Below are 27,579 nucleotides of genomic sequence, written 5' to 3'. Positions count from 1 at the left end.
ATGCAATTTCTTTACCCATTTGCATAATAAAAGAAGAGAAAAGGGAATAAAGATTTAAGCCTTTTAACTTCAAAGGAATTTTGGCAAAATATAGCATGTTTTGGATAACTTGGGAATCCAATAACAACCAAAACACAATTTATGGCAAATCAAGCTTTTAATTAATAACTATAACACTGATACAGATTTTAACTGATAAAATAAAATACACTGCCTGTCATGTAGTAACAGAGGTTTATAAAAGATCAAAAGAGGAATGAATGAAATGTTTAACAAATAAAAAATGAATTAGAGACTGGGGTGCAGTGAGAAATGTGAACAAGAAAAAAAAAAAGATTAAGAACATCTATAAACAGCAAGTTCTAACAAGGTTTTGTTTCCAATAATAATAGCAATAATAATACTAATACATTTATTTATTGCTCCCCAATGGTCCAAATGTTGTTTTTTCAAAATGCTTAAAATCTTTAGATAATAAACACAAAAGTACATGACATACAAAACAATGTGGAATGTAAAAATGCAAGTATCAAAAAATAAAGGCACATATACATATTTAGCTTTAGATTGCTTCTCGCAATATCTTATACAGTACAACATGCTGCATTAGGCTTATTTAGTCAAACACTTAAAGGAACACTCCACTTTTTAAAAAATAGGCTCATTCAATTGGCCTAGAAAATAATAACTTTTCATTTTCAGTCAGTATTAGAACACAATTTAACTACAGAAGAGTTAAGCTTTAAATAGGAAAATTATCAAAAAAAAAAATCTTTGGTCATTTCTGAGCAAGATGCTAATGGTCTAATCTGACTCGATGATCTATGCTAAGCTAAGCTAAAAAGAAAAAAAAAAACTTTCCCAGACACAGAGATCAGCTGAATGGAATCAAAAATGGTAAAACTCAAATGTTTAACTCTAGGGGAGTTATAAAATTAACCTACTTTCAAAAAAAAGAGGAGTGTTCCTTTCATAAAATAACACAAAATGAACAGCTTCAGTACATTTACATGGACAACAACCTTCTGATATTAACGTTATTAAGACAATCTGTTATACAATGTAAACGGTGGTCAACAATATGGCAAACAAAAGAGTGCAATGAGCAAGAATTAGTATCTGCTGTCATCTGTTTGCGTGAATAGCATGACAAACAATTAACAGCACTTGAAGCTTAAACACCCGAAACTCTATATGGTCCTACACCAACGAGTGTTGATGTGCAAAATTCTGGAGGGAATGTTCGAGGATGTCACTTAGGAATGTAACGTTGTGTGGCATTATTCAGTGTATAAACTATAATATGTAAAAGCGAAACATGAAAGAAATATTCTAAAGACAACTCACACCCACAAACACTTTAAATCCGTCTTATATGGAATAAAGTAAATAATCAGGATACTGATGTCCATGTAAAGTAAGCCCAGGCTCAATACTGCATCTACGCCATTAGGAATGAAAGCATCATATATTACTTATTATCAGCAAATTAAATTCCTTAATAAGCAGTTTCGCATCTCAAAAGCACATACAATACTGCTATTATAAGACTTAATTGGATTTGCTAATCAATTTCTTTCATCAGAGGAAATATCTGTGGAAAGAAAAAAAACAGAGTAATCAATCAGAAAGAGATAAATCTGTCTTTAACCTGCATGTAACAGATACTCTGCAGAATAATAGTGATTATTAAACTAACTAATGAAGCCAAACAAAAACAAGAAAACAAATCAATCATTCATTCATTTAAATTAAAACACTTTTGGTTTGCTGATAAATTTGCCATATTTGACCACTACAATAATAGTAGCTGTGTTGTACAGAAGACTAGAACTGCCCTTTTGTGGGGTATGTTTGACCCTGAGCCGTTTCCACTGACTGGTACAGTACGGTACGATAAAAGTCGGTACGAGTCACCTTTATCAGGCTTGTGTTTCCCCTGCCCAAAGAGTACCAACGGTACTCTCTAGGTGGGCATGGTGTCCGACAGAATGTTTCAGTCGACATCATTCTCACTCCAGGAAATGTCTACAGTAAAGTTATACAGGTCGCTTACATATCATATGAGAAGCACTTCTCACAAAACAGATGCTTTATACACATAAATACTTCCGTATAAATGTTTATTACTAACTTTTCTATGAACATTATTTGATTATAACTGCAGATCAATGACAGCAAAATAGCCTACTGTAACGTCAGTAATTATATAAAATAAATAAATAAATGAACATATATGAACACATACAGAACCTTACAGTCTCTGATATGTTACCAACTACAGAAGAACTACACAGCATGCATTTAGTCCTTATTTGGGTTCAAAAACAACACGCAACATAGCCCACAGTCAGTGCAAACCTCTCATATGTGTCTATAATCTTCACCAGCACATGTAAACTCTGTTAGAGAATAATTTTGTCAATCCGAGTTCATAATAGTCCAAAAGGTGATGATAAATGTGGCAGTTTGTTCATGATTCATGTTCATGGTTGCTGAAACTATTTGCTCCTGTGATTTGTCCGGCTTTTCCTTTTTTAGGCGCTTCACTCTGGCGTTTGTCCTTTACTTTTCTGACAGGATCGGATGTCGGAAGCACTTTAATAATCACGCGCATGTTATTGTCAGCTCAAGAAGGTTGTTGTTTCAAATATAGACACGCATGCAAGTGCAAGCAAGAAAAATCAAAAACACTCAGGTTAGACGGGCTCATAAAAAAAAAATAAAAAAAAACATACCGTACCACCGTATCGGCCAGAGACCTAAATGGTGTTGTTTTTTTAAAACCAAGTCCATTTTTTGTTTTTAAGATATATACACGTAATAAACATATTTTATATATATATATATATATATATATATATATATATATATATATATATATATATATATATATATATATATATATATTTATATATATATATATATATATATATATATATATATATTAGGGATGTGCGGAGCAGCCGGTATTTGTATTTGTTGAGGGGGGAAAAGTATTTGTATTTGTATTTGTATTCGAGTAAAATTCAAAATGGCGCAAATATATATATTTTTTTCTATTACACTTCTAATTTACGTTATAGTGAAAGTATTGTTTAATTATACCCATTATATAAATTATAGATATGCAGTATTGGCTGTTCTTTTTGAACATGTGATAAGAAATGTAATTGAAAAGAAAATAACATAGAAGCCATTATCTCATCCATGGTTAAACCAACAACTAATAAAATACCATTGTGAATATTATGAACCCCACCACCACCGTTCTTGTTGAAGGACACTGAATAGACAGAATAAAAACAAATAATACTTCAAAAAACTGTTCTTCTTCTGAAAGAACTTCTTTCCAATGGACAGAATTCCAAAAACTAAAATTAACTAAATAAATCTAAATAAAACCCTGCCCGGGAGATCTGGCAGAACAAAAGTATTCTATACTAAAAGATACAGCCCTGCAATTGTCATCTGCCTGCCACAAAAAAGACATAAAGTTTGTTTGTTTGTTTTTTTATGTTTGAAACTGACTTGCTGGGGCAGAATGTGGCTGTGTTGATGCTTTTAGGATGCTTTTAGTGCATGTGATAATACATTACATAGAAGGTTGCGCGGTGCTCTGTTTAGTGAGAAGCACTCTCTATGGCAAGTCTTTTTAGCATTTAAATCTTTGTTCTGGCTCCATAAATATATTAGAGATATCTCTAATTATATTTTGACTAGTCATAATTATAATTCCACTACTCAGAATGACAATTAGACATATCTGCAATTACAATTGTACTAGTACGAAATCAGATGAATTTTGAAAAGTAACAATTGTAATTGATATCTCTGAGTTTTTACTAGTCATAATACATTTAGAGATATCTTTAATTCATCATATTTAGATATATTTACAAATATATTTGAAGATATCTCTAATTAATTTACTAAAAGTCTAACTACAGTTGTAGATATCTTGAATTGGATTTTTGACTAGTCAAAATTCATTTGGAGATATCTCTAATTACAATTGTGACTAGTCAACTTATTTAGAGATATCTGCAAATATTTTTCAATGGAAGTCAATGGAGGAATATGACTAGTCTATCATAATATATTTGCAGATATTTCCAATCTGACTAGTCGAATTATAATTATGACAAGTCAAAATATAATTAGAGATATCTCTAAATATATTTATGGATAGTCAGAACAAGGTTTAAATGCTAAAACGGCTTGCCATACGCTCTCATCCAGTAGCACAGTGGAGATTTCTCTAGTTATATCCTTTCAGTCGTTTGATATGCATTGACATGCAGTCAAATATTTCACCAAACAGTCCTTAGGGATGCGGTGACACGCAGTCAGATATTTTACCGGACAGATCCGCCACTTTTGGCGCGCATAAACAATCATAAAGCTCTCGTGCTGCAGGAATGAGGAGATTTGCTGAAGGCGCGCAGCTGACGTGCAGTGAGGAGTTTGCGTCTTGCGTCTTCTTGCGTCTCTAAACTACGGCAGTTTGCGATCACTGAACAGTAAGAATGATTAATAAATCCATATGAAACAACCCCTTAAAAGTCACGTCTCGCTTTCAGTTTCGGGCTTTGGCGCGTTTTGCCTCTCTCTCTCTCTCTCTCTCTCTCTCTCTCTCTCTCTCTCACTCTCTCTCTCTCTCTCTCTCTCACTCGGGCATGCACTGTGGTCTCATGAGGAAACGCTGCTTTTTGATATAGTGTTTTTCTTGCTCCCGAATACAAATAATTTTTCAAGTATTTGTTCGAATCAAGTATTCGTAAAAACACGCTATTCGTGCCTTTCCGAATACCGTATTCGGGTTCGGCTCCACCCTTAATATATATATATATATATATATATATATATACACACACACACACACACACAAGGTAATCACAATATATCATTTATCTCACTAGAGAAAATCTTAACCAATAAATAAATATTTAATTTTGATAGTTCTATATTTGTGTATAGGTAATAATTAAATTAAAAACAAAAAAAGTGTGATAGTTCCTTCATATATTATTTTATATCTCTGTTTTTAAAAGTATGATTGGATATCACCGAGTCACTTCAGGGTCAAATCAAATGTAAACAGCACATAAAAGCTAAAGGTTTGACTGCATGATGTTGTTTCTGTGTTCATCATATGTAGTAGTATGAATTGTGTTTTTGCTCACGGGGCCATAATATATATTTAACAGAGAAGAGTTTTGTTCAGCAAGATAACAAATGACAGGAAACACTGGTGCCTAGATACTGACACTATGTGATGTCATAATGACAAACTATGAAAATAACTTTTTAGCTTAAGTGTAGTAGTGTAGAGTGAATTCATGACCTAGTAAAATCACTTATATTAATTCAGAAAAAAAAACTGAAGTGCCTCCTGTTTCTCTCCTAGGTTACTGTGATCTAATTCTGACACGGCTGGAGGAGTGACAACATGACATTACAGTGAATCAAACACCAGCAGAACACTCAAACTCAAGAACAACAACCATTTATACTTTTACACTCTGCAGCATCTACTGTAATACTTACCGCTATTTTGCTGATGTTTTGATGAATTACAGCTACAGACACCAGTGGAGCACAAGCAGACCAACAACGATTCCTGTTGCAGCACCTGTAGCCACACCTGAATCTGCAATTGATAAAAACAGTCACTATTAAAATCTGATTAATAATAAACACTACATCAGCACTAAATAGCCTGATGAAGATCTAAAAAGGATAAAGACAGACAGTTCTGCACAGACATGTTCACAGACACTGAAAAGATACAGATAGTTTCGATGTACTTACTGTTAACAGTAACACGGATGGTCCTCTGTAAGGAGTATGTGCTGCTGTTCATCTGTAAATCATAATCTCCTGAGTCTGTTGTTCTCGAGTCACGGATGATGAGATTTCCAGACTGTTGAATGAAATCCAGTCTGCCACCATATCTCGTATCACCTTTATCAAGTGTTAAGAATTTATTTTTGTTTTTATTGATTTCAGCCACAGTAACATCCTTAGTCTTCCACAAAACCAGATCATAACCCTTAATTTCAATAAGCCCAGTGCGTAGATTGACAGGATTTCCTTCTTTCACCGTTTCTTTCTTCACACCATCTGTCATGGCAAGAAACACATATGGAGAATAAAAGATTAAACATTAAATTTTAAATTACACAGTTAAGCATTTTGTATCTTTGAGCAATTTACAAGTAGTTAATACAACATATAAGTTTGTTATGTTAAAAGTAAAAAAAGGTGTTTTCATTTTGTTTTGTATTTGTATTGTATTTTTCAATTGAACTTGGCCATTTAGAATTTCATTTTGGTTGATTAAATTTTGACTGACTTAAATCATTGTTCTTCAGAAAGCTGAACTGAGAGGTGCTGGTAAAGCATATAGGGAGCACTTATTTTCAGTGATTGAGATTAACAAATAATTAAACTAAAACCTAAAAAGGAAAGTGACAAAAGTACATAAATTAAATAACTCACAGGAGATTCACCAAATTCACAATCACCACTGACAAAATTAAGCATTACCCTGCATCTTTGAGAAGCCATTTTACTCAGATATACGCTCACTGGCCACTTTATTCGGTACACCTGTCCAACAGCTTTTTAACACAAATTTCTAATCAGCCAATCACATGGCAGCAACCCAATGCATCTTGTCCTGTAGACATGGTCAAGACGATCTGCTGCAGTTCAAACAGAGCATCAGAATGGAAAAGAAACGTGATTTAAGTGACTTTGAATGTGGCATGGTTGTTGATGCCAGACTGGCTGTTCTGAGTATTTCAGAAACTGCTGATCAACTGGGATTTCATGCACAACCATCTCTAGGGTTTACAGAGAATGGAATGAAAAAGAAAAAATATCCAGTGAGCAGCAATTCTGAGGGCGTAAATGCCTTGTTAATGGTCAGAGGAGAAAGGCCAGACTGGTTCCAGCTGAGCCACACCTGTCAGCTAAGAACAGGAAACTAAAATTTGCATGGGCTCACCAAAATTGGACCATAGAAGATTGGAAAAATGTTTCATGGTCTGATGAGTCTCGATTTCTGCTGCCATATTCGGATGATAGGGTCAGAATTTGGAGTCAACAACATGAAAGCATGAATCCATCCTGTTATGTATAAGCGGTTCAGGTTGGTAGTGGTGGTATAATGGTGAGGGGGATATTTTTATGGCACACTTTGGGCCCATTAGTACCAACTGAGCGTTGTGTCAACGCCACAACCTTCCTGAGGCACCCCTTGTTGCTGACCATGTCCATCACTTTATGAACACAGCATACCCATCTCTGCTGTCTACCTCCAGCAGGATAACGCGCCATGTCATAAAGCACGAATCATATCAGACTGGTTTTTTTGAACATGACAATGAGTTCACTGTACTCAAATGGCATCCACAGTCACCAAATCTCAATCCAATTTTCCAGTACCTTGTTGAATCGTTGCCACAAAGGATTAAGGCAGTTCTGAAGGCAAAAGGGGGCCCAACTACTAAGGTGTACCTAATAAAGTGGCCGGTGAGTGTACCTCATAACAGAAGGGCTACTATTTCTGTTGTAATTAAAATACATTTTCCACTGAGATGCAGTAGGCATGTAGCCTAATACTTCTCTAAGGACCACCAAGAACTGTAAGAATAAACATTTATATTGAAAAAAAGGATGTACAATCAAACAGATCCACCCTGTCTACATCTGGTTAAGCAAGATAATCATGTCATCTTCTACTTCAGTACATGGACCCAATTCCTATAATCCATGTAAATTTTGACACCTATATAGTTATGGCAGCATCTACTGCCTGTTAAAAAGACATTTAGAAAACGTCTTTAAGAAGTTTATGATTTATAATGACACTGTTTTAACCACTTTCAAACAGATTTGCAAAACATGTTTTAATTTTTTATTTCCATTTAGGAAATCCAAGAATGTCTCCACATGATATTTTACACAAGCCTATGCAGGTACAGTATTAGTGTATGTAGGTAAGTAAAGTTGCTTAAAATATGTTGAACTATGCAGAAACCCTAAATATTGATTTTCTTTTTTCCCTTTCATTAAAGGTGTTTTCTCTGAAGCGAAAATTGGGTTTTGTCAAAGGTCGCGCCTTCCTGCCCATGACAAAACTATGATAAGGGTAGGGTACAGTCTACAGCAGTTTTAGGGAACATCTGCGAATTACATTGACAGAACCAAAACGCACAGTAACGCAAAAAACAGACTGATATAATACAGATAGCAAGGCTACTATACCTCTGACTAAACGGTAATTACAAAGCAGAAATAGGCAATATCTCTTATCATAAGCATACAGTAGACATCAGCTAAAGCACCTAAATTTTATTTTCACACATTTTCCCTTTCATTTATGTATACATCACACAAATATATAGGAAAAGATATTTACAGTATTTCCCCTAAATGTAAGCTTCTCATTTAACGTGTGCTCACATTTATAGGGACTAAACTGACTTACTACAGGAGAGATTTTCTCAATATTTCCATTAATATATATACAGTACACAAAAACGCCAGACAGACTTAATAAACTTGAGATTTTTTCATATTTCTGCTCATATAAATATACAGTACAGAAATATATTTGAAAAATATTTACAGTAAATCACAAGATTTTAAAGTGTGTAGTATATTCAGGGCAGACTGACTTACTATAAGTAAGATTTTACTCTTATTTTCATTCATATTTTTACTTGTCTACTGTACAAATAAGAAAGAAAACATGGGTAAAATCTCACCTGTAGTAAGTCAGTCTGCCCTATGTGAATGTACTACACCCTTTAAAACCATAAAATTAGAGTAGGGTGATTCACTAAATATTTTTCAAAAATATTTGCATACTGTATATTTATATGAATAGAAATATGAATAAACCTCAAGTGTAGTAAGTCTGTCAGGCTTTTGTGAATGTACCATTATTGGCCTCTAACCATTTACTGGAATCTTCTAGAAATTGTTTTTTTATTCGAGTTACTGTGCGCTTTGGTTCTGTCGATGTAATTCGCAAATAATCCCTAAAACTGAATGTCCAGTGAATATCAAACCTAAAACCAACTTATCAAATTATAGCAGCTGCCAGCTGCTATACAAAACCCGTCCCAGCACATTAAATAAACCTGTATTCTTTTTCTGTAGGCCAACCGTAAACACTAAAATCAGGTTTATTAGCTTAAGAATTAAAGTTTGAGGCTTCCTGAGCAGCTGTTAAGTAGCATTTATTTTAACAGAATCTACTCACCGATCAAAGCAATGTAGTATGTTCTATTTAAGCCCATTGTGCTGTTGTTGATCTCCAATACATAATTTCCACTCTGATGATTATCGATGTTTGTGATGGTGAGATCTCCGGTCTGATCATCACTGGGTTTTAAGTCTCGATTTTCAAATGTCCACTTCACATCACGTTTGAGGATAACACCAGTGTGTAGAGTGACTGAATCTCCCTCAATCACTGGCACATTCTTCACACCATCTTCATTAACAACAGACACACATAGAGAACAAACAGGAATAGTTTAAAACAGATTAAGCTTATAATGCTATAAGAAAGTTCCATAAAGTAGTAATTTGATTTCCTCTTCCTTTAAAATACAGTAAACAATGATTCGGGTGAAATGATTATTTAGAATAACAATATTATTATTATCATTATTATTAACAATTTATTTATTGATCATTGTGAAATAGTATTTATTAAACAAGAGTAAATAAAAGTGTATGTGTGTTTCCCAGTGATGGGTTGCAGCTGGAAGGACATCTGCTGCGTAGAACATATGTTGGATAAATTGGCGCTTTATTCCGCTGTGGCGACCCCAGATTAATAAAGGTACTAAGGCAAAAAGAAAATGAATGAGTGAATTTATTTAACTAAAACTACCACTAGGGGGCGGTTAATGTCTGATGATGACGAGTAAGCTGTTGTGCTAGTGACAGATTTAATCAATACATTCACTTCTCTTATTGCTTTATAGCTTTTCATTTGTAAAAACACTGAGTCTAAAATATAACTGAATATTAACTTGTTATTGATATTAACTTGCATATAACATAAATAACTACGCCCCTGCTTTTCTCTCTCTTTTTCTCTTTCTCTCTCTCCTTGTTTAAATAGGTAGCACGTTGGACTGACCACTGAAAATGAATTTCAAGAACGTCCATTCATATGTGTGTGGATGCAGGAGACCGAAACATGAGCTCATGTTACACATCTATAATTCTGATTTAATAATCTCTGATATGCACAGATCATTTAGATGCGTGACCAATAGAAATATGTTATGTGACAGCATGAACTAATTCTGCAAAAATATATACAGTCAAGCCCAAAATCATTCATACCCAAGGGATATATATATATATATATATATATATATATATATATATATATATATATATATATATATATATATATATATATATATATATATATATATATAAAAGAATACAAATCCCCAAATTGTAAAATTGTGAGATGTTGTTGCACTTTAAAATAACCGTTCAAAAGTATTTACAATTTAATTTAATAGTTTATTCCAGTGATTTTAAAGATTTTTTTCAGCTTCATTGCTCTAGTCTTCAGTCATATGATCCTTCCGAAATCACTCTGATATTAATTATTATTCGTATTATTAATATTATTATTAAAGCAATATTGACTGGAGTAATAATTTCATTTGAAACTACATAGAATAGGAAAGCAGTTATTTAAAACTGTAATAAATATTTAATGATTTAACTTTTTTATATTAAATAAATGCCGCCTTGATGAATAGAATAATGTTTTTTAAAAAAAAAACTGTCCTATACACTACTAATCAAAAGTTTGGGTTCTATTTTTTTCTTTTTTGGGGTTAAAGAAGATTTTTCTTTTTTTATCAAGGTGCCAACCTTGGTGAGCAGGATAAGTTTATTTTAAAACATCTAAAAATCATTCTGACCCTAAACTTTTGACCAGTGGTACATACATATATACACACACACACACACACACACACACACACACACACACACACACACACACACACACACACACACACACACACACACACACACACACATATATATAGGTTAACATAGATACATTTTTTAATCTAAATTTCTTTCGAGATTATTCTCGATTAAAAACGGTTTATTTGAATTCTGCCGAAGGCATTCAGAATATGTTTGCTTATTATTATTAATTTTGCTTATTATTAATATGTTTGCATTAAACCAGGGGCTCATCTCCTGTTTCCAAAATGCATCACAAACTGCTTGAGAAACTGTTCTACTATGATAATTGGTGATGAGGATAAATGATGTTCAATAAGATGTACTTGTGTTTACTAACAGTTTATTCAGTTAACCATGAATTTTGAACTGTTGGCCTACATAAGCTCAAAACAGCGATCCAGGGCATCCTGCTGATTTGATTCAGAAGGACACTCTTTGTCAGACGGCTCACAGGTCAGGTATACATCCGCGCTAAATTATGTAGGTTAAAGTCATCATAGCTTGGGTAGAATAGACCCAGCTCCCAAACCAACTTTGAGAATAGATAACCGGCGATATTTTGTATCGCGCGTTAGTTTCGCGTTAACGCAGCATTTTAATGCCAATAACGGCCCACCACAAATATACAGGTATATATAAAACTGCTTATACACACATTGTCTACAAATTTTTATACTCTTCTTATATTAAATAATTAGTTACTATTTACTATAACTTCATTCAAATTAGTATTCTGATTTTATTATTAGTAATGAAAAATAGATACATTAAAAAACCTTTTGCAATTGTATTTTTATAAAAAAAAATGCTTTAAAATTATACTTATAATACTATTTTCAAGAATGAAACAGCAATACAAAATACAAGGTAAAAAAAAATTCCTAATTTATGCTTAAATGTTTTTCTGCTTTTAAAATTTAAAATTAAAAAAGCCATACCTATTTAATGTAAATTCATTAGGGATTTAGTTGAAAATTAGTCTCTTTTTTCATTTCTTCATTTGTGTTCAGTAGTTGAAAGAAACTGGTTTGGTTCAATTGAACAGGGAGTAACCATGAAATAATTTTCATATTTTGGGTGAACTAAGATATGGCCCCATTTATACTAATAGGTTTTAGTTTTAAAACACTAAAGTTTTGCTACAGTTACACCTTCCGTCCACGATACCCCAAAGTTTTTGCTGAAAATGCCATTTTCACTTAAAAATGCTGCAGCTGCGTGTCAGTGTGGATGGGGAATAACAAAGACATCTGAAAATGGAGGCGTGGCTGCAGACATTAGCCTATCTGATTCACTTCACAAGTTTGATATGGAAAACAAACTCCCAAGGACACGTCGGATAAATCTTCAAAGAGAACAGTGTACTTTATAACCTCGTTCACATTACACTGGCTACGCTGTTTCATAAAAATGGAAAATAAAATTCAAAATAAAATGGAAAACATGATTTAAGGAATTGCCTATTTACATTTTAATATTAAGTTAAAAGACACCAAAAATGTAGAGGCGTCTTGTAGCTACATATTTATATGACTGTTATCTTCACAGTATGCATATTTATACGAAAAAGAGCCTATAACATTACTGCCTCCTTTTATTTTCAATAAAAAATACAAAACATACCCACTCTTTTCAGAATATCAGTTTTAATAATCAATAATGGCCATTATAAAAGAATAACATATAATAAGTTTATACAATATAGAAAATAAAAGCATGCAATCAGTCAAATGTGCAGAATCAGTTTACGTTGTTACATTAATTAAGATATTAACCTATCTTTGTATTCAGTCAAAACATGTTACCTGAGAACAAGTAATAGATTAAATAGACAAAAGAGTTGTAAGATATAGACAAGATAATTTAAATCTCACGTTTAACAACTAAAGTGAGATGAGATCTAACGGTAGATCCTTGAAGAACGTTCCGACATGCGCTGCTCTCATGCATTCGCTGCAGCACGTCAGAATGTGTGTGATCATGTGATGTGCGTTTTCAGTGGTGTAGTGTGGACGAAGATCTTTTCAGAAAGGCTAGATGAAATGCCTGTGTGGATGTGGATCGCTTTAAATCTAAAATGCCGTTTTAAAACTAAAATGTATTAGTGTAAATGGGGCCTGAATTGGTTACAGGGGCTGCTACAGATTACTGCACACCATCTATACAGTAAATTGTCCTCTAACAATTTAAATCCTGATTTGAATACAATTATCCCACTGTGAGAGTCGATTTACTCACCTTTGACATTCACAATGAATGAAATTATGATATTTTCACTTTTCTTTAGTTTATATTCTCCAGTATTTTTACTGCTGATGCTTGTGATGGTCAGAAATGCGTTCTTTTTTTCCAGCTCGAGTTTGTCTTTGAAAATCCCATTAAGATCATCCAACCTTATTTTCTCTCCTGTGATTTCAGCTATACGTTCTTCATTCTGTCCTTCCTTCTTAAAGAACCACCGCATTGTATCTTCCTTGGATATTTCACTTAAACCAGAGTTTAAAGTGACTGAATCTCCCACCATTAATGTCAAATTTACTGCATTCTGATTAGCATCAGACACACCTGTAAAAACATAAATAAACAGATGTTAAACCTTCATAAATCTAGCATTATTTGTGGTGAAAATTACTGGTGGAGAACTAAATGTTTAATTTCAAATAATGTTTACGAAAATAATTTAATTGGTTTGGAAAATCATATGATTAATTTATTTAGTTTTGCTAAATTTGCACATGCACATTTCAAGAAAGGAAAAAGAAAAAATTTAATAGTCTGCAATACAATGCAATACTACAATTACAGTGTAGTAAAAAAGATTGTATATTTAACTGAATGCTGATATGTTTTATCTAAAGTTACTTCCAGCTGGCCGCTAATAAAACTTTATAAATTGTAACTTGTGAGTGAAATTCACCCTACCCTAATAGTAGTAGTGCAGTAATAGTACATACAAACATGTACATGTGCATGTGCATGCACATATACACATGTGAAAATTGAGCAGACTTTCATTACACTTTCCCTTGAAACTTTCTATAGTTTTTATTGAACAAACATATATATATAACAATATTTTCAATTTCAGATCCCATCTACATCTAAATGCACCCCTTACAGAAACATGCTTGCATACGCGACATGGTCAAAGGTCAAATGTGTCAGTGTATTCAGAGTTCTGCGTGAAAGAACTACAGACACACAGAAATGTTGAAAATCATCTATGAGCAGATGCTTATGAGCTTGACGTGGCTTTCAAATGTTCCAGTAAATGAACTCTGAACAAGGGCTGCACAATATTGGAAAAAAACATATTGCAACATTTACATTTTATGTGATTTATATTGCGATTTTTCTCAAGATAAATACATAAGTTAATTAAGAATTTTAGTTTGATTTGGATGATTTTGTAGGGGAGTGTATAAAATATAATAAGCAAATTACCAGCAGATATAAAGTAGAGCAAATATACAAATGAAGGAGGCTAACAGTATACAGGTACAGAGATAAAATAATCAAATGGACAATAAAGATGTATATTCTTCATTGTGTAAATAATACAATACAATTCATATTTGTTAAAGCTACAAACATAACATTTCCATGTGCCCAAATGCTTTAAACTTGCTTAAAATGTTTACACAGGCCTTAATACATCATGCAATTGAAAAACTTTTACTTTATAATGGTTAAACTGAAATGACTCCAAAATTCGGTTGTACCTGATCAACTACATCACATCTCCTGCGATGTGACTATTGTGTGTGTACATATTGCAATATAGATGCTAAAACAATATATTGTGCAACCCCACCCTGAAAATATTTTTTGGCCGAATGCTATAATTTATATCAGAATACTGAAAATGTCCTTAAAAATCATACAATCATTATGTAAAAGAAATACTGTCATGATGTGGCCTATATTTTATCCACAACAAAACTTGAGAGCAAAATAGGTTAGTCTGTCAATTTATATTAGCGCATTCAGCCATGTAGGTAAAATAAACCTCCACCACTAGAGTTAAAAATCTTTAACAAGGCATCTACGACATTTGTTAAAACAATTTGACAAAAGAAGTATGATTATTTTATACAATCTTATTTCATGCTCTGTGTAAGTGAGTTAGCGAGTGAGTGACACAATTTATCTCAAAATGAAACAATATAAATACATCCAGCATTATTAATGACAACTGCATTATTAGTATTCTCAACTGAATTGTAAAGCTCTTTCAATTCATTGTACTTAGTTACAATAAAGGATGGAGCTAGGTGTGGACTTGTGGACAATAAGCCTAAGCTTTGACAGAACGGTTACTTAAAATTTAAAGTATTTAAATTTACTTTAATAAAATTTTTGTTATAGCTATTATTAGGTTTCAGGAATTGTATACGTGTTATACATTTATAACATAATAATTTCTGGGCCATTATGGTGGTGCAGTGGGTAGCACGATTTTGCTCACAGCAAGAAGGTTGCTGGTTTGAGCCTCGACTGTGTCAGTTGGAATTTCTGTCTGGAGTTTGCATGTTCTCCCCGTGTTGGCATGGGTTTCCTCCGTGTGCTCCAGTTTCCTCCACAAGTTCAAAGACATGTGAATTGGGTACGCTAATTGTCCATAGTGTATGAGTGTGAGTGAGTGTGTATGGATGTTTCCCAGTGATAGGTTGCAGCTGGAAGGGCATCCGCTGTATAAGACATATGCTGGATAAGTTGGCAGTTCATTACACTGTGGCGACTCCTGATTAATAAAGGGACTAAGCCGAACAGAAAATGAATGAGTAAATGAATAATATTTTTTGCTATGAATTAACCATTAATTCACCTGATATGACAAAACGTTTCATATGAAAAGGAAGTATTTTGAAACAGGCACAAAATAACACTAATACATTAATTGGCATAATCTTTCAAATATATTCAGTGATTTAAAAGAAAAAGGTTATAAGTAGCCTAGTTATTCATATATAAACAAGTTCGGCTGCATTTAGCTGCAGCCTAAATGTTTTGCTAGTCGATTCTGGGCCACACCCAAACATTGAGATTTTTTGTAGCTTACCAGTACTTTATCATTTATTACAGAGTCCAATTTACTTAAAGACAGTACTGGCGGTTTATAATGTGTATTCCGCAAACAGTGAAACCAGTGAAATCATGATCATTTGGGGTAAAATATATAGATAAGCTGTAATAGCCTGTTAGCGCCATTTAGCGTTCAACCAAAAACTCGCATGCACAATGATCTTACCCGTTATAACACCCATGTCCTCTAGCCCATCATTATTCACGGTGTGTTATATCACAACGTCTATTTATAGAATAGTATAACATTATTTACAAAGAAGGATTTAAGAGGATGTAAAATAAATTGTAATCGCAAAAAATATAGTTTCCGATTCATATTGAAACAGAAAGTGTTGAATTATTAAAAATAAATATGACTCACCGTTCACAAGTAACAAAATCCAAAAGATAAATGAATCGTCCTTCATACTGATGCTGTTTCTTACCACAACCAAACGGAAAATTTACAGCAACAGGAATGTTCCTTGCTGAAAAATGGCCTCGCGTCAAACACAAACCGTTGTTCCGGAGAATTCAGCTCCCCCTGTTCCCCCCTTCACAGCGCATGCGCTAATTCTCAGTAATGACGTCATGCTTTCGCTTCGCTGGTGAATCAATTCGTGTTGGTTTTGAAAAAAAAACGTGTTGGTTTTGCTGTATTAACAAGCCCAATGTTGGTTGCATTAAACAGTTTTTTATCATATTTTGTAATTGTAATCGTTGCATGCACTCATTAATTGTTTTGTTGTTAATGTGTGCGTGATGTGCGTGTTTTCTCGTGTTTCTTTCAAACAAGCATTGTCTTTCAAATAAGCCTTGTCGAGAAAAATAGCACTGCAAAATTAGTGTCTCTTGTTTTAGGTAAGTCACGAAGATGTAATGTTTAAAAATTGCATAGACTGTTAATGCAAACATCTGTCAATTATCTGCATATGAAAACACATGAGAACAGATTTTCTGTAAGCAAGGGAAGTTTCCTGGATTAAAAACAAAAACAAAACAACAATACAATTACGTCTTTTTAATCTAATAATTGTCTCCAACAGTTTTCATCTGCAGAAAGGGCATTTAAATAAAAATTATGGATACAGCACAGAATACAATTAAAAGATAGACTCAAAATTTTGTTATTACCTTTTAAAAACTTCTTTACTGTGTATAAAGGGGTGTTAACATTGAAAAGGCAAGGGATTTTTTTTTTTACATTGCCCAAAGAAGTGTTAACTCCTATATATTACCTTTTGTGGATTTAAAAGGCACTACAATGATGCTGGTGACATTTTTTAATGGTATAATTATGTCTAAACTCTTATATGTTCAGAGAAGTGTATTTACAGTGATTTATGTTATTTTTGTGGACTACACAATGGCCATATGCATTCACCTGCTTGGGTAAATGGGTTTTTCATTTTTAACAATTTTTGTACCTTTGTTTCTTGTTAAATTGACAAAAGCTGTTAAACACTATTTTAATGTTGAGGCAATTGTGGGTAATTACCCTGCATGATCTTTCAGATTGCCTGATTGATGTGGTTATCACCAGTCATCTGTTGGCAGAATAGGGCTGTGCGATATTGAAAAAACAAAATAAAACTAATATTGCAACATTTTGTTGTTGTGCTTTATATATTGTGATATAAATACAGTTTCACCAGATTGGTTAAATAGCTCTGTTAGAAAATAATTCATTAATCTACATTGATTGGCATGATTTTGTAGGGGACTGATTGAATCATGCATAAAACAATTTACAAGCATAGATAAACAGGGGAAAGACAAAACCGCTGAGATAAAGTGTTTTTTTTTTTTTTTTTTTTGAGCATTCAGTGCAGAAATTGAATAATCAAATGTAAAATAACACTAGTCTTCTTTATATATATAAAAAATAATACAATTAATATTTTTTTAAGATATAAAAGTTATAATTTCTTGTGCCTGAATGTATTAAATTCTTTGAAATCACATGTACTCTGTACTGCTGTGCTGCTCAACATTGCAGATGTGACTACACTGAAAAAAATGATTTAGGCCTCTATTAAAATAAACATAATTCAATTTAGTTTACTTTAAACAATTTAATTTAGTTGTTGATTTTATTAAATTATTTTTAATAGGTTTTAAGTGAATTAGATGTGTTGTGATCCAATCTAAATTAATTAATTAAAGTCTATTAGAAAAAATTATGTTAGCTTTGTGCGCATGCGCGTTATGTTCCGTTGCCTCGGCGCCAAAGCCCAAAGGAAGTTTTACAGAATCCAGTCAGATGGAAGCAAGACGCCAGAGCCGGATTTCTGTACATTCATTTGCACAGTAAGTCACATTTTATATTGTACCAGACTGTTTATTACAGAAAAAACTTTGTGGGTAACATAGACGCATAAAATGGTCTCTCGTTCGGACTGTCTCTTTTGGTCGTTTTTAAATTTCACAGCGACCAGCCGTCGAGCGCGCTCGCAAGTTAAGCTAACAGTTAACGTTACACACGGTTTGACAAATCTCGCTTTTATGTCGCAGAATATATTTAAGATTCTTTTTAGCAAGAATGTAGTTATGTAGACTTGATATATAATGTTTTAATGAAGTAAATGGCTATTTTCAAGAGAATAAGCATTTTCTTTGATGTGACGACAGTGTCCGTGATCCGCCATTCCAAACGAAAAAAGTTTCGTTGCTAACGTTAGCTCAGTCCTTTGTAAATTTACCGTGGCTTTTACTATGGTTAACATTAAACATGCGTTTAGATAGTTGTGAACGGACAGTACCATACTGATTTTGTTTTAGAACGATTTGGTCTGGCGTTAGGGCACTACTGACTGTCTTAGGAGGTTGTCGAATGTGTGCCCATACTGGCGTAACATTAACTTTTAACGTAAAGGGCGTCCATTTATACAGTTCTGTATTTTTTACGTAAGATGCTGTAATTATGTCTTTGGGGTTTTAATGCTGTTAATGGACTAACTTAGATTCACAGCAAGTGTTTGTCAGCCACCGATAAACGTCCAGCGCAAGGTTAACTTAATGTGACTTTTTCCATATTCATAAAGTGCCTTTTACATCAATGATAATGTAATTTAATTAAAATAATATCATTTAAATAAGCTGAAGCATTCCTTTAGTTGTTCAAACGTAAAACACATGCAGACGACTGCTAAAACTTCATGGAAAATACTGTTAAAATAAATGTACATATTTTTAAGACATAGCGATGAAGAATGGAATTTAATGCAGTGCTTTGTCTGGTCTGAGACCCACTTTATATCGTATCAATCAGGCAGTGACAATCACTGATTTAAAAAAAAATCTGACTTTGAAGGAGTAAACCCAAAAATTCCCCATTAACGTTAGTTTACCTACCCACAGACTTTCTTTCTTCAGTAAAACATTAAAGAAAATTCAGCTAAAATATTTAATGTTGAACTGAAGAAAAAGTTCTTGCTAACCTTATTGGTGTTGGTATAAAAATAACCCTAACTAAACATATCAATCACGTTCAGCAATTTGTTTAATAAGTAATTTATCTAAATGTTGCCTAATATAATTAATCGGAAAACAATATGTTGATTAAGAAGTTGGTCATGTTGTTACTTGTGCTGAATTTTGAACCTAAATGATGATAATCATGTGCTTCCTTTCATTTGAGGTACTGTACAACAAGTTTCCTTTGCTGAGTTCCTTGGTCAGGGGTTTAAACACATTTTCTGTCCAGTACTGCAGTTGGAATTTTCCATCAACTTTTTATGGTAAGTAACTGCAAAACATTTATCACTACACATTACAGTAAACAGTCTCTTAACTGAATATGTTGCTCTGAAAAATCTAAATAGTCCCAAAAAAGGAAATTTACTCACTATTCACTCACCATGTTTCCATGGTCCCAAACCTTTGAGTTTTTTTTATCTGTTGAACACAAGATAAAATATTTTGAAGAGTGTTAGAAACCAGTAATCATTGACATTCATAGTAGGAAAAACATATTATGGAAGTCAATGGTTACCGGTTTTCATCATTTTTCAAATGATCTTATGTTGTGTTTATCAGAACAAAGAAACTCAAACAGGTTTGTGACAAGTGAAGAATAAGTAAATGTTATTGTTGCTTCCCTAGTTTTCACAGTACTAGGGTGCAGTAAGAGCACAACTTTGATTCATCTCTGTGATTCTCTCAAGAGGGCCGACCAAAATGTCTGACCTGACATAAAATGATTAGACTATCTGATTGCCGACCAAGAGAGGTTATTCACCTCTTAGTTCCTCCTGTACATTGCATCAACACAGCACAGCAAATATCGAAGTTGAAATTTAATTTGATTCAAAGAAGAGTCGCATCAGAATTTGGCTCAAAATTGCACAATGCACATTCGGCCTTAAGCCTGGTTTGTACTTCTGCGTTGAGTGATTGGCGTGACCTACGGCGCCTGCCCTGCGTGCAGCTGAGCACTTATACTTGTGCGCGCTGTTTGTGTTGTTCTACAATAACACTTACAAAAGCAGTAGGTTTATATGTTCCCTCTGTATGGAGTTTCTTCGCTTGGGTTTTGTTTTTTCTGAACACTACCTTAATGAACAAGAAAATAAAACTCGCTCATTCTGAGGCGGGAGCCGGCGGTCATACAACAACTTTAATCATAAGGTAAAAACAAAGCAACAGTTTCCACCTCGAGCTATTTCATGGGACTCTACACTTGTAAACACTCGCTCCAATGGGTTGCCGTGGCTCTCAACCCCGCCCACACGCGTAAGTGTTACCAAGCCCACTAATAGAGCGTGCGCTACGTGTTGTTGCGATGTGTAGTTACATTTTTGGAGAGATGCGCCACGGCAAGGGCTATTCGACTGCGCGCAGGCTGCGTCGGACCATACACGTGCATTTGACGCAGAAGTATAAATCAGCCTTTACATGTCTTTATTTTGGCTGAACATGTCAAATTACAAGGTAGTCGAAAAAAGAAATCACTTTAAATATAGTGTAACTAAACAAACTATTCACAAGTAAACAGTCAGTTGATTAAATAAATTTGAGTATCATTATAAATGTAATATACATGTAAGGGACAATCGTCAGATTTTGGTGTGTTTAAAGATAATAAATGCACAACATCGAGGCAAAGTTTAATGTTTAGATTATTACTGCAAGTTGAAATTTAATATAGTTTTAATTTCTAAATAAATATAACATTTTAAAAATAAATATATAGGCTATGTTCTGAATAATGCTCATGTCTATGCTTATCATGCCATCTAATTAACCACAAACATACTTATATTCTATGTATTAGACGATGCAGTCAATGCATGCACTGAAAAAAATATGCTTATAGGCTACCTTTACCTGCAGGTATCGCTAGCTGGGCAAAACTTAGATAGGCTATTAATAATGGATATACATTAAATATGTATAATTTTATTTGTGAAAGCAAGAGAGAAACTTGTGGGAGTGCTGTAATAAAGGAGTCTCAAATGACTAACAATTGTGCATTACGTTAACGTGTTTTATTCGGGACATGGCATATGACAAATAATCGATAACATTTGAGCTGGTTTTAGTTATTAATTCTTTTTATTTTTTAAATATATATTTTCTTAACAGGTGGCGCTGCGGGTAGCGCTCTCACCTCACAGCAAGAAGGTCACTAGTTTGATTCTCGACTGGATCAGTTGGCATTTCTCTGTGGAGTCTGCATGTTCTCCCCGCGTTCGCATGGGTTTCCTCCGGGTGCTCCGGTTTCCCCCACAAGTCCAAAGACATGCGCTATAGGGCAATTGGGTAAGTTAAATTGTCGTAGTGCATGTGTGTAAATGAAAGTGTATGGATGTTTCCCAGTGATGGTTTGCTGCTGGAAGGGCATCCGCTGTGTAAAACATTCTGGATAAGTTGGCAGTTCATTTCGCTGTGGCGACCCCAGATTAATAAAGGGATTAAGCCGAGAAGAAAATAAATTAATATTTATTTAACTTAATGTTAATATAACACTACTGATGATTTTTAGCTGAATCTGTGGTACATGGTGATTCAAATAATAACAGCGAATGGGGATGGGTTTTTCAGTTTAAGAATAAAGTCCAAATCTAAAGCCATGGCTCCTGATGAAGGTCCTGTAAAGTAAAACAATTGGTCTGTGTAAGAAATTTAACATTATTTGCAATATTAGCATTAATCCACAGCCTGGTCAAACAGATGGTTTTTGGGTTGTGAGACGTAGTTTAGATGAAGTTGTCGGCGATTCTTCCTATTGTAAAGTCATGCAATGTTCAAGTCCCTGTCGCCGATCCATCTTGCAGTGAAAATAAAGCAGCAACAAAACGCTAGCCCAGATAGTCACGTAGTGTGAAAACATCTATGACACGACTACTTTCAAAATCATGCAGTCTGAACTCTGCATTAGTTATTGATTACACTTAGAGACCTGGATATCGACTCGTCTCTCTGCAACTGGATTATAGACTTTCGGACTAAAAGACCTCAGAATGTCAGATCAGGCCACATCTGCTCCACCATCGTCACACTTAACCCTGGTGTACCACAGGGCTGTGTGCTGAGCCTCTTCCTCTACTTCTTTTTTTACTATCAACTGTAGGCCTGTGAATAGATCCAACATCATCATCAAATTTGCAGATGACACCACTGTGATTGGTCTAATCAGCAATAATGATGAGACGGCCTACAGGGAGGAGATACATTATCTGTCCACTTGGCCACTACCAAGTCGACCAATCACAGAGCTTGCGCTACGCGTCGTTGCGATGTGTAGTAACATTTTTTGAGAGGTGCACGTCAGCGACGCCGACGGCCACGGCGAAGAGCTATGCGTCAGCGCCGTAGCATACGCGTGCGTTTGACACAGAAGTATAAATCAGCCTTAAGGATTAGCACTTTCCTCAGAGCTGTCCCTTTTTCAACTCTATCCCCCACTAATTATTTTGCCCTCCTAATACACCCCCACTGTCCTCAGAACTTATACTCCTCATTATCATTGCACTATTTAACATTTGCACATTTAAAAATTACACATTCATTGCACTACATTAGACTGATTCATTCATTTGAACTGTGCATACTGTATACTGTACACTTGTAATTGTTTATCTATCTGTACACTTCTGATTATTAATAGCAACTTGTACATATAATAATTTATTTTAAATCTCTGTTCATAGCTAATACAACATGTATATAATGTTGATAGTACGTCCATCTGTAAATATCACTAAAGTTTTTCTATATCTGCACTTTATAACTTATACCTGTATACTGCACTTGCTGCTATTGCACTGCTGGTTAGACCTAAACTGATTTTCGTTGCATTGTACTTGTACATGTGTAATGACAAAGTTTAATCTAATCTAATACATTTCTTAACGTTTTCCAATTTATCATTTATGTATTTAACTAATCAAATTTGTATTATTTACAGACAACCGATGTCCATCTCAAAAGAGCGTCTATTCTTCAAGCTCTCTTTACTTACCTTGGTGAGGATGAGGCATGCCTGGTGAAAGAATACATGGTGAGTGCATCATAGTACTAGTGCTTGCACCTGGGCTATAAGAAAGAACTGCTTTGTTCAGAGGCTGAGGGTGGGGTTACAGTGGCCAATGAGACAAACGGAAACTTTTTTGAGTGCCATATTTGAATTAATAGGTGAACCTAATGTTGAACACATTATGGTCTATTAAAATCACATTGCGCTGCACAAACACTTGCTAGATTCGTGCAAGTAAGTTGCATACTAATTTAATGCAAAAGTATGAATAGAACAATGAACAAAATATTTTAATATCTCAAAAACAAAATTAATTAATAATTTTAAAGAATTTGAAAATAGTTTTTTCACTGTATATGTCAATGGCTTTTTTCTTTTTTCAAATGCTTTTTATTTACATATATTTGTAAATGAAGTAAAAAAAAATGCCATTGGTCACTACACGCGTAAGAGCAACCTATTATCTTTTGCCTCAAACTCTCGCATTGTAACGGTAATACACACTGTTATTGAACCGTGAGAAAACTATCAGCTTGTTGAGTGTGACATCACATTGCTTGACTATATCAAATAGTATTGGGAGACTCAACAAATGGTAATAATAAACATTTACAAAGCGATGTAATACTTTTTGAAAATCGCAATATATGTGCCTAATATTAGTATGCCTAAAAATACTAAATGATTAAAAGTTGCATATGTTTCTTAATCCTTTGACGTTCTCAGCATTGGGTTCAGATCTGTGTTTGACCCCAGAGATATTCATTGTTTAGTCCAGGGGTGTCCAAGCTTGGTCCTGGAGGGCCTGTGTCCTGCTAAGTTTAGTTCCAATTCCAATTAGACACACCTATGCTAGCTAATCAAGCTCTTACTAGGTGATCTAGAAACTATTTTGCCTCAACACACCTGCAAGGATGAGCTAAAATCGGCAGAACACTGGCCCTCCAAGGAGTTTGGACACCCCTGTTTTAGTCTTTCTATACAGTATTATTATTTCTAAATTACAAACAAATAGTCACAAAAGTACAAGTAAACCACTTTTTTCCAAAAAAAGAGAATTTATGTTTATGTTTAGATTAAAATTACTGTTTAAAAGCAACTTGACTTGAATTACATTTTTAGGTCAATGGGTGGAGGTACTAACAATCAAAAATGTATTGCTGAATAATTCTTCGAAAATGTTTAATCTAATAATAAAACATGACGTTTTTTTAAAGTATGAATTCAAGTTTTAAATTTGTATATTTACTTATACATTTAAAATATACTTAATATATTAAAATTATTTTGGTTTAATTAATGACTTGTAAAAATACTAATTAAATAAATATACATGTCTATTAATTTGTCCAATTAAATTTGTTTTATTATCATTGTACTTTTTTATTATTTGCAGAGGTCCTGTGGGTCTTTGAAAAGTCTTAAGTATTAAATTAGATCTTTAAAATTTAAGGTAATAAAAAGTCTTAAATTTGAGAGGTCTTAAATTTTGCATCAAGGTGTGACATTTCTACTGAATTTCATTCGCTGATGTTTATTTTACTTGTGCACTTATTCTTAAGCCTTGTGTGCTGTTGAGGATATTAATTTGGGGACAGATTTCTTTGTTTGAGCTCATGAAATGATTTTTGGTGACATGTTATTTTTACTCATATTTTGGGAAAATGCTTTTAAATTTTTAAAAACCTCAACAATACACTCTGGGCAAATGTATTACTCTTTTGTTATGTTTGGGGCTGATTTTGTCTCATTGACTTTCATTATAACAATGTTCTTTAATTGCAAGGTCATGACAGTCACAGTATATTAAATATTTTCGATCTTTAATGGTTTTTCTTGTTAGGAAAAGGTAAAATTTGTCATTTTTATAATTGATCATCAGTTGCAGAGCAAAACATTGCAAAGGTTTGTGGTTTTTATATAGAGTTATACGGAGTATAGTGTGTGTGCACGTGTGTGTGTGTGTGTGAGACTTTTGCAAACATTGTTTTGAGAGTTGCTTATTTAAATTTTTTCAGACATGTAGTAAACATAGTAAGTGTATTTATGCACACACACTCACACTATCATTTACTGTTTATACTCCAAAGAACTCCATATAAAAGCCAGAAACTTTTTTGCACAGGACTATCTAAATGGTTATGCTTGTCAACTGATCATCAACAGTAAAAATGACAAAATATACATCTACCGAAAAGGGAAGAAAACCAGCAACAATGCGTGATTACATGCTGTCATGGATTTGCATCCAAAAAATGTTATAATGGAAGTCAATGGGGCAAAAAAACAGCAACTAACATAAGGAAAGGGTAGTAAATATAAATAATACAGAAGGGTTAAGGTGAACAATTATGACCAGGTATATTGATATACAGTGGGTCTGATCAGAAGTTATTTCCACATTCAAGTGGCCAAATCTGTGGTTTTCAGGCCTTAAACCTTGTGTAATATTATTTAAATTATAATGCAAAAATGCTTCCTTGACATTGTTTAGTTTTCATCATATTGCTGTATTGTTTGCCTTTCAATTATTTTTTTCAAAATTCTTTTTAGTTAGTCTTAAAAGATCTTAAATTTAACCTGAGAAAACCTGAATAAACCCTGTAAATAATTGTGAAGAAGTCGTGCTTGCAGATCATGCACAAATATATGTTCGCCAGTATGCAATCATAAATGATTGTTATAATATTTCACAGGTATCAATGTGGGTGTGGGGAGGGCCGTTAAGGTTTTGGTTTTATTTACATTTGATTTCTTCTGACTTTTTACAAAATATGTTTCAAAAACAATGTCTAATAATGGTTTCTTTTTATTTAAATATAGGGCAACCAAAAAGAAGAATTTTTGAAGGACCTGACAAACACTGCCATGGCCATATGTGTCATCAAAAGGAAAGAGGAGATTATGAGGACATTGGCATCGTTGTGGATGGAAAAGTGATTCTTGAACAGATAAAATCTCTTGCACAAGCCTGTGCACTGATGTTGGGGGCAATTTATGTGCTTGATTTGGCCTACCCAAAAGAACTCAAATACTATTACGAGTTTGCCCAAAAAGTACTTGTGCAAATGAACTGACCAGCTCTCCTTAAAGGTTCTCATACTGGAAAACAGTGCGATGCTGTAATTTAAAGCATTGAAGTGTTGATAAATGCTCAACAACCATATGTATATCATATACAAATTGCAGTTTAGAGTAGGAATTGTTTAATAAGTGAATTAAGTTTTCTTTGTGTGCAAAATTAATTTGCTGTAGGAACTTGTTTTAAATTGTGTGTGTGTGTGTGTGTGTGTGTGTGTGTGTGTGCGAGAGCATGTGCATTTTATAAACTTTGTATTTATTCCATTTCATACAACTTGTAGTTGCTCAATCTGTTAATGAGTTAATTTTTTTTTAAGTTAATTAGTTGATTATTTTGTGTATTGGGGTGTGTGTGTGTTTCATAAGAATTGCTGTTTGCTCCAAGACTTCATACAGTTTTCTTTTATGTGTTGGTTTAAATTAAATGTGCTGTACAAACTGTTTATTGTTTTATGGTGTGCTGCTAAAGCATTCATAGGCAATGATTTATGTTTTGTTAAAAAATGCATCTTAAAAAGTCATTAAAATGAATTTAAAACAAATGTGGTCAAGTGTCATTTCAAAGTGTATTTGCAAGCAGTTTAATGATCATTTTAGACAAAATCAAAAATAAATAGATGTAAGTAGGAATAACATAATTAAATTATAGTGAACTAAATAAATTTCATTGGATAAATGTAACTAAATATAATTGATTAAATCCAACTTATTTTGATTGTTTAAATCCAACACATATAAATTGAGTTAATCCAACCTAATTTGATTGTTTAAATCCAACACATATGAATTGAGTAAATCCAACTAAAATTGTTTGCTTAAACTTAACCCAATTCAATTATTTGCAACAGCTTGCCTTAAAAAAATTAAGTAAATCCAATGAATCATTTTTTTCAGTGTACTGCAGATGGGCACATTGC

At 33.5% G+C, this 27,579-nt stretch overlaps 1 protein-coding gene and 1 long non-coding RNA gene across 3 annotated transcripts; one reads left to right on the top strand and one right to left on the bottom strand.

Moving 5' to 3' along the window:
* Positions 1-138: 138 nt before the first annotated feature.
* Positions 139-16,637, bottom strand: si:ch211-213a13.1. 2 transcript variants are annotated; one of them, XM_003201011.7, is made up of 6 exons: positions 16,484-16,637; positions 13,273-13,599; positions 9,281-9,514; positions 5,815-6,126; positions 5,551-5,653; positions 139-1,594 (listed from the first exon to the last, which is right to left on the bottom strand). In XM_003201011.7, exons 1-5 carry the CDS (start codon positions 16,527-16,529, stop codon positions 5,583-5,585), a joined length of 990 nt encoding a protein of 329 aa, XP_003201059.1. In that variant the 5' UTR covers positions 16,530-16,637; the 3' UTR covers positions 139-1,594; positions 5,551-5,582. The 2 variants fall into 2 exon arrangements, with proteins under 2 accessions (XP_003201059.1, XP_073793435.1); XM_073937334.1 differs by lacking the exon at positions 9,281-9,514.
* A 1,573-nt stretch (positions 16,638-18,210) lies between these two features.
* On the top strand, positions 18,211-27,129 carry LOC103909549 (uncharacterized). The gene is made up of 5 exons (NR_170294.1): positions 18,211-18,411; positions 19,742-19,841; positions 21,688-21,864; positions 23,513-23,605; positions 26,405-27,129. It is a non-coding gene; the product is annotated as an uncharacterized lncRNA (long non-coding RNA).
* The last annotated feature ends 450 nt before the right edge of the window (positions 27,130-27,579 follow it).

This window comes from Danio rerio, chromosome 22, assembly GCF_049306965.1.
Source record: "Danio rerio strain Tuebingen ecotype United States chromosome 22, GRCz12tu, whole genome shotgun sequence".
NCBI lineage: Eukaryota > Metazoa > Chordata > Actinopteri > Cypriniformes > Danionidae > Danio > Danio rerio.
Note: the sequence above shows the minus strand (reverse complement) of the source record. Positions and strands in the feature narration are given on the sequence as shown.

Excerpts from the sequence above, each read along its gene's own strand:
- si:ch211-213a13.1 (XM_003201011.7), bottom strand. The coding sequence starts at position 16,529 with ATGAAGGACGATTCATTTATCTTTTGGATTTTGTTACTTGTGAACG. Across the intron at positions 13,600-16,483 it reads GATTTTGTTACTTGTGAACG|GTGTGTCTGATGCTAATCAG; the intron begins GTGAGTCATATT and ends ATGTTTTTACAG. Across the intron at positions 9,515-13,272 it reads ATTCATTGTGAATGTCAAAG|ATGGTGTGAAGAATGTGCCA; the intron begins GTGAGTAAATCG and ends TTGTTAATGAAG.